Consider the following 7933-nt stretch of genomic DNA (forward strand, 5'->3'; position numbering starts at 1 on the left):
CAGCCCTGCCAGCTGATAAGCAGCTGAAGAGCCTGAGGAGCTTCTGGAGCACAGCATCCTCCCCAGTTCCTCCAGCCCCTGCTGGGAACCTCAGCGGTCAAACGACGCTGCCAGAGCTAAGAGGCGCCAGCCCTGCGTGAGCCAAACCCACGATGCTGGGTGCTGCCCACAGCCAATTCCCCGTCTTTTGGACATTCCTAAAATAATGCTAGGGAAGCTCTGATGCCCCTGTCAAACCCCCCCAGGTGCTGACAGCAGAGCAGTTGTGTCACAGGCTGTAAATCGCTTCGCACAGCAATTCCTTGTGAGGAATCCCAGACAGAAGGACCCACAGCCCCCTGGGGATGGAAATTATCAGGAATGAGCCTCTCAACCTGCAGCTCCAGCACCTGTTCTCCATAACAGTGGGAGGAGGCAGCTTGAATTCCCAGGTGCTGCCTGCACCCTCAGCAGCAGCACAGCAGAGAGCTGGGGCTGCTTTTGGGGTTCTTCCCAGCCCCAAACTAAAGCACAGAAATTCAGTGGGAGAGAAGATAACAGAATCATGGAAGCACTACAGTTGGAAAAGACCTCCGAGGTCATCAGATCCAACCACTAACCCAGCACAGCCAGTTCCACCATTAAACCATGTCCCAAAGAGCCACATCTACACATTTTTCAAACACTTCCAGGGATGGTGATTCCATCACTTCCCTGGGCAGTCTGTTCCAATGCATGGTTGTTTCTACCACCAGACTGGGGAGGTCTGGCCAGCAGATCGCCCCTATCCAGGGACCTGGGACAGGATTGCCCCCTGGGAATGGGGATTTTCCCAGCATGTGACCCAGCCCATGCTTGAGGTCACTCACAGCCCTATCTGTGATTCCCCCCACACTCGCCAGACCAGACGTGTGACAGCATCCCCAAGCTATTCCTCACAGCTATTCCTCACAGCTACGTGCCCTTTCTGAGGAATCCCAGAGATCCAGTGATAAGAGGCCAGCCAGTTTGGGGCAGCTAAGCCCCCAAATTTGCAAGGCAGGCAGATAAACAGAAAGGTTATCTCCATGCCAGGACAGCCTTTGGAGCAAACATTCCCCAGAAGCCATCACAAAGGCGGGCTGGCAGAACAGGCCCTGCAGTCCTTGGACATTGAACCAAGGGAAGGGGGGGAAGGAAAAAAGAAAAGAAGGAAAAAAAGCCACACCAACCCGCTGAATTCCTTTAAAACCCGATCTGCAGGCTGCCTTTGGGAGACGGCCAAGTCAGCTGGGTGAGACGGGCGCCTCCTGCCAGTGGTGACCAGCGCTGGCCGCGCTCCCCCGGCACTCATCCCCCCTGCACGCCCTGGGGAACCTCCTGGGGGCCCCAGCACGGCTGCCCAAAGCTGGGGGATGCACCTGCAGCTCAGCAGAGGCTCCTGGCTGGCCCTGAGTGCCCAAGGATGCTGATGCAGAGGAGGGGAAGGGCATGGATAACTCTGAGTACCCACTATTAGAGCAGTGCCCAGCCCTCCAGCTCAGCCTGGCTGCACTGGACAGTCTCCAGGGACCTAAAATAGCCAATTCAGGATTTCACATGGGAACGATGTTCCCAACTCTGCAGATCTCCAAGGGGGGCTTTGTTCCCGTGGCCCCCTGGGGAGGCACCCACGCCACTGAAAGCAGCATCATAAATACAGCCCGGGGCACTTGGAGAGCTTCTCCCAGTGTTCCCAGACGTGCTCTGGGAGTGCTGGGCATCCCCACTGCCCCAGCCAGCCTCCTTCCCTCCACAGCTGACCCCGCTGCCCACAGAGCAGTGCCAGAGCTGTTCCTAGATGACACAAAGCCTTGCCCCAGTAAATAATCCACCAATTTCATGGCCAATTTCCTGTTCACCTGCACCTGAGGATGCCACTAACAGAAACGTTGTGCCCAGCCTGGGACAGCAGAAAGGGACTCGAGTGATGCTTCACACCATGCTGGCACAAGCCAAAAACCAGACCACTAGCCCAGAGAAAATCCACCCTATCCTTGTTTTTGGATCATCACTTGCAGCTCAGCTGCTTTGGCAGTTGGGGTTCCCGGGATCCAGGCGGGGGCTCCCCGCGTCAGCCGTGGCTGTTCCCGCCTCCGGGCACTGGGCACACATCCAGAGACGGGCTGCGAGGGGAGGAGGGCTTTCATCCCGCCTGGCAGCCGGCAGGAAGCTGCCCTGTCGGGGAGGTAAAGTTCACCAGAAACACAGGCAGTAGGAGAACCGGCTCGTGGGGAAAAAAGGGCTGGCGAGCTGAGTCAGCACTGAATTCCCCTCTCCCGGCGCGCCAGTACCTTGAGAATTGGGATGTTACAGGGAGCCCCGAAGGCAGGGGAAAGCCCAGAAGCGTGTGGGAGGTGTCGCATCCCCAGGGCATAGGCTCGAGGCTCCCGACCACTCACAACACTTCCAAGGACATGCAGCTACAGGGAGGATTTGTGGAGAAAAGCTAACACATGGAGCACGGCCACTCTGGGGCAGCTCTATCCTGCCTGTGCTCAGCCAGCACGGACCTCTCCTCCCAGGGAGCTGCAGTCAGGGATTTCCCCAGCATCCCTGGCCGCCGATGGGATGGAGCACACGGGACCCCCCGGGCTCGGGAGCCACAAGGGACGTGGCCATTGAAGGAACCAGCCCCAGCTTCGGGAAGCACGACTGGGCGCAGCATTTGCTCGAGGGGAGACTCCAGCCCCCATTCCTGCTGGGGAGAGCCTCCCGAGCGATGGGGGGCGTCAGGACAGGGAGGAGGTGTGGGACCCCGAGCAGGGCGGCAGGCGCTCCCCTCCCCAGCATCCCGCAGCATCCCGTGCACGTTACCCGGCTCCGGGGAAGCAGCGGGGACCAGCAGGACAAAGAGCCCGAGCAGCAGCCGCGGCGGGGGGCACCTGCGGGGAGGGAAGGGGACAGAGAGGTCACTCACCTTCCTGCCGGGGGCGAGGCGCCCCCCAGCCCCCAGCCCCAGCCCGCGGTCACAGCCGGGACCCCCAGCCCTCAGGGCTCCCGTACCCTGCGGCCGCCCGTGTGTCGGGGCACCGGCTTCCCGCGCTCCCCTTGCCCCCGGCGGCTTCCCGGGCCTGGTGCCGGCCTTTCCCGGTGTCCCCGCGGTACCGCTGCCCCTGGGCTCCCGCCACTCTCACACCGAGGTCCCCCCGCCCTCCAGGGTCCCGGTGTCTCCCTCCCCGGCGGATCCGGATTCCCGGCGCCGCCTCTGCACGGCGGCTCCGTGCTTCCCGCACTACCTGTGCCCTCCCCATCCCCGGCGGTTCCACGGGCCCGCTGCCCCCCGCAGCCCCGGCGCTCACCCCGTGCGCATGGTGCCCGCTCGGCGCCGGCAGCGCAGCGCGGCTCGGCTCGGCTCGGAGCGGCGGGATCGGCACGGCCCGGGGGGCGGGGAGGGGAGGGGCGGCAGGGCCGGCCCGCCCCGGGCGGGTGAGCCGAGGCCGGGGCTCTGCCCGCCCCCAGCCCCCGGGGCCGGGACTCTCACAGCCGGCGTCTCCGGCAGGGGTCGGGGACACTCCCCGGGGATGGATGAGTGGGAGAGGCACAGCTCTTCTCACCGAGGAGCATCCCTGCCGAGGAACATCCCGCCCCGAGGAGCATCCCAGCTCTGCCCGGGGCGCGGAGAGCACCCTCGCCCCCAAAGGGCACCCACTGCCCGCAGGACCTGCCCGGGCACCTCCTACTCCACCAAGCCCTGGGCTTCGGCCTGCAGGCCAGGTCTGGTCTTGAAGGAGGGAGTGAATCAGCGAGCTGAGATCATTGCCTCTCCCAGCACTTATTCGAGCCCCGGGGCACGGAGCAGGGCTGGGCGCTCTCGGCATGGCACCGCCGCTCTCCCTTCCTGGCCCTTTGCTCGCCCTCACTGCGTGCAGGGGCTCGGGAGCTCCACGGTCCTGCCTCCTTCATGGTGCCGTGAGCCCGGCCCGGCCCGGCAGGGTGCGGAGCCGGGGGGTTCCCGGACACCCTCCCGGGGCAGCTCTGGCTGCGGGCTGCGATGCCAGAGCCACGGCGGCAGCGCCCCGCACCTCACCCTGCCCGCGGCGGGAAAGGAGTTAAAGCTGAGGCTGGTGCTGCTTTCACTCCTCCCCGTACCCCCGCTTTCATCTTCCTCCAGCCCCAGGATTATCCCAGCGGGATAATCCCCACAAAACCTGCTGCCACACCTTGCTTTGTCTTCCGTAGCATTTTAGTGCCCCGCGGCAGCAAAAAGCTTCTGAAATCCAAGTCCTGGAAGGTTCGAGGGGATGTAGAAGTGATTCACTAATGATGGCAGAGGCGTGTTTAGTCTAAGGCAGGGTTTGGATCTAGCAGGATAAACCATGACATCCAGCTGCTCGGCTCTGCGCTCGCACAGGGGCACGCTAGCGCTCTCCGAATTTTGGCCATAAATCTTTCAACGGCATCAAAGGCAGGCAGCCCCTCAGCACAACCCCGGTCTGGGGGCCATGAACACACACCGAAGCTGCCTCTTGTTTGGCTGCAGAATGTTTTCACGTGGTCAGGACTCTTGAATTTATGCTTTCCCAGCTGGATGCTGAGTGATTTACCGGCCCTTTCTTCTCCCACAGCTGGATTCCTTCCTTCCAGGTAGAGGTTGGAATACCTGAGCTGCACAAAAGGCAACATGTTGGCAGCCCTGAGTCACAGGGCTGCACTTCCGCGAAGGGATTTTGGAGGGATGGATGGGCTGCAGGGCCTGGAGCAAGGGCGAGGAGAGTCCTGGGGCAAGGATGATGCTTGGAAAATAAATCTCCTTGAAAATGGAGAAGAATCCTGCCCGATAGCAGAGACCTGTTTGGAGTGACCTGGCTTTGTGTGGGCTGGATCAAAACGGGTGGATAAGTGCTCCGGTGGGGTGGGAGAGCCTGTTGGGAGCTCTGGGAAGGCTGCTTTGGCTCCACGGGGGAATTCTGGCCCTTCCAATGTTATCTTCGCTGCCGGGGCCGGGAGGTGCAAACACTCGGGGCTCCCCTGACCGCCTGCCCGGACCTTCCCACACGCGGAGCACAGCGATGTTATCGCTGCTGCAGGTGAGTGTGGAGCTGGATTACATCCCACACTTCCTCCTTGCTGCACCTCCGGACTCCACCTGACCCAGCTGCGTTTGTTCGAGCACATCACCTTCTGCCACCCTCCTGTCTCGCCTGTCTCTCAGCCCCGGTGCTGTCCCCATTGCCCCGGTGCTGTCACCACTGCCCCGGTGCTCTCGCCACTGCCCCGGTGCTGTCCCCATTGCCCCGGTGCTGTCGCCACTGCCCCGGTGCTCTCGCCACTGCCCCGGTGCTGTCGCCATTGCCCCGGTGCTGTCGCCACTGCCCCGGTGCTGTCGCCATTGCCCCGGTGCTGTCGCCATTGCCCCGGTGCTCTCGCCACTGCCCCGGTGCTGTCGCCATTGTCCCGGTGCTGTCGCCATTGCCCCGGTGCTGTCCCCACTACCCCAGCGGGGCCGTGGTCCCCCGCAGCAGAGCTCCATGCAAAGCCCGCCTGACACTAGGGCAGTTTCCCATCGCAAAATCTCCTCCTGCTGAGCTTTAAAGTGCAAGAGCCACGGAGGACAGATAATGAGGCTCATCTTTTCCCAAGCAAACAAACACTGCCCGCCGCGGGAGGAGGGACACCCACGCTGCCAGTGGAGGCAGCTCTTTCGAAAGCCGACCAAATGGAAAACAGCGATGCTCCGATGGTGGCTCTTGCAGACCAGACTTCCCAAGCCCCAGCCAAAAAGGCTCTCCTACCCCGCAGGCTGCCAGCTCCAGCAAAGCTTTGGCATTTTTTCATCTCTGTGTGGATCCCACAGTGTCCCGCTGTCGCCCCACCCCTGTGCCTGGCTCCCACCTGCATCCCGCGGCCGGTGGTCCCGCATCCCGTGCTGGGTGGCCCCGGGCACGGTCACCCCGGTGCGAGGACAGAGGGGCTGCCCCAGCTCCCAGCGCACAGCCCCTGCCAGCTCCGCGGCCGCGACAGCGCGGCCGCCAAGAAATGTCACCCCGGCAACCTTGCGGGACACTGGCCTGTTTTCCCTCCTTCGGGCAGAGAGGAGGGGTTGGAAACCCGTCTGCTGCGGCCCAGGCGCGTCCCCGGCAGTGGCTCCGGGGCTGGCATGCATTCCCAGGACCCGTGTCCCCCTCCCGGCCCGCGGTAAGGCTGCTCCGGCGCTGGGGGGGCGGCGTGTTCCGGGAGCCGTGGGGGCGGCGGGGCCGCCAGCGGGCACCGAAAGCGACACCGGGGCCCAGAAACGCGGCTCGTACACGGCTGCCTTCGGAGGCTCCTGCGACCTGCTCAGTCTCGCTTGCCAGCACGCCAAGTGAGGAGGCTGGGGAGCAGTGGGGGGACATAGGAATTGGGTCAGGGGGGCAATAAAGGACAAGAAGGCGGAGGACAATATTTGGCGAGTGTCCCTGCAGAAAAACAAAGGCTGAAGCAGACAGAGGAAGCAGAAAACCACCGCCAGGCAGGGCTGTCCCATCTGGGCCAACCCCCATGGGGAGGCTGTGGCTGGTGCTGCCACTTTGATGTGCCGTTTGTCCGTGTTAAAGCCGCTTCCTACCGGGGCAGCCGGCGGGTGTGAGTGCTCGGCACCACTGGGAGCAGCTGGTTTTGCGTCTTGTTGCCACATCTGTTGCTCTGGCTCGGAGCTCTGTGTCTGCTGATGGCCCAGGACCTGCCAGGATGTCCTCAGGAAAGGGCAGCATCATGCCCTGCCTTCAGCTTACACCTCTGGAGAGGATGTGGCAAGGGATGACGTGAAAACCATTCCTCCTTTCCAGAGGTGAAGCACGCACAGCCACAAAGGTGGGCGTTTGGGAAAGACCCAGGCAGTGCAGGCAGGGCGTGGAAACAACTGGAAATCCAGATAATCCCTCAGTGAGGAAAGTTGGCGGCCACAAGGGCTTGGCTGAGTCGGGAGCACAGCTACCTGCCCATGTAGGCGGGCGATGAGCTCAGCCGGGCCGGGTTGCTGGGGCTGGGAGTGCGGCAGCGCCGCGCCTGGCCCCGGCAGCCGGAGATGGCGAGTGTTTTAGAGAGGGGCTGCAGAGAGCACGACGTGTTCCAGGGGCGGCTGCAGACCTGGCTGGCAGCAGAAATGCTGCCGGATCTGGAACCCACCCATGGATGGGAAGAGGATGGGATGGGACAGCACGGATTGGTGAGGCTCTGCAGGGAGGTGAGCGGGGCCAGGGAACCAGCGCACCATCAGCTCCTGGCGCAGCAGGCGCTGCACAGGTTCCAGGCAGCACAGCCCTGAGCCCTGCACATAGAGCTGCTGGGCAGGGCACCCCAGGCCTGGCCACATCCTGCAGCCGCTGCGGAGAGCTCCCATCTGGCGGAATCCTGACGTGACAGAGCTGGGCCTGGCGCGTTCCCAAGCTGGACAATGTCAATGAAATTGCTGCGAGAGAAGGGCAAGCGAGAGCTCTGAAAAGCCAGCAGAGACACAGCCACTCACTCAGCAGAGGGACAGCTGGGAGCTCACCCCTACGCACAGTGACCTCCTCCCCGGGGAAGGGGGAGAGGGACCAAAGGAGGATCCCCCTTCCTTTCCCAGAACCGGGGAGCCCTGTGTGGTGTCCGCAGAGACAGAGCCAGCCCCAGCTTCTCGGTTCACACGCATGTTTCATGCCCTCTGCCCACGCCCCTGGGCAGCGCCTACTGCCTCCCACACAGCCGGACAGGGCACCTGGGATGTCCGGGCAGCCCCCGCTCCCTCCCGACTTTCTCCGTGACTCATCCGCTCCAGAGGAAAACCAATCCTTCAGCACACATCACAGCAAGGACCGGGAGAAGCATTCCATGGGAAAGGGGACGCGGCGGATGCTTCTCGCATGCCTCATCCCAGCGGCTCGCCCTCGGGTCCCTGCCTCTCGGCCGGCTGTGGGAAATGGCACTTGTTTCCCTTCCCGCTCTGCAGGCGCGGGCCAGCACCGCAACAGGAGGA

At 63.2% G+C, this 7933-nt stretch overlaps 1 protein-coding gene across 1 annotated transcript in view; it reads right to left on the reverse strand.

Moving 5' to 3' along the window:
* COL18A1 (collagen type XVIII alpha 1 chain) overlaps positions 1-3346 on the reverse strand; it is a 35693-nt gene extending 32347 nt beyond the window's left edge. The window contains exons 1-2 of the mRNA XM_054278017.1: positions 3300-3346; positions 2815-2882 (exon numbers count right to left, since the gene is read on the reverse strand). Coding sequence (XP_054133992.1) covers positions 2815-2882; positions 3300-3310 — 79 coding nt within the window. The 5' untranslated portion in view covers positions 3311-3346. The remainder of the gene's footprint in view (positions 1-2814; positions 2883-3299) is intronic.
* Positions 3347-7933: the final 4587 nt, after the last annotated feature.

This window comes from Melozone crissalis, unplaced genomic scaffold, assembly GCF_028551555.1.
Source record: "Melozone crissalis strain CALT ecotype California unplaced genomic scaffold, PUWL_Pcris_2 ptg000023l_1, whole genome shotgun sequence".
Lineage (NCBI taxonomy): Eukaryota > Metazoa > Chordata > Aves > Passeriformes > Passerellidae > Melozone > Melozone crissalis.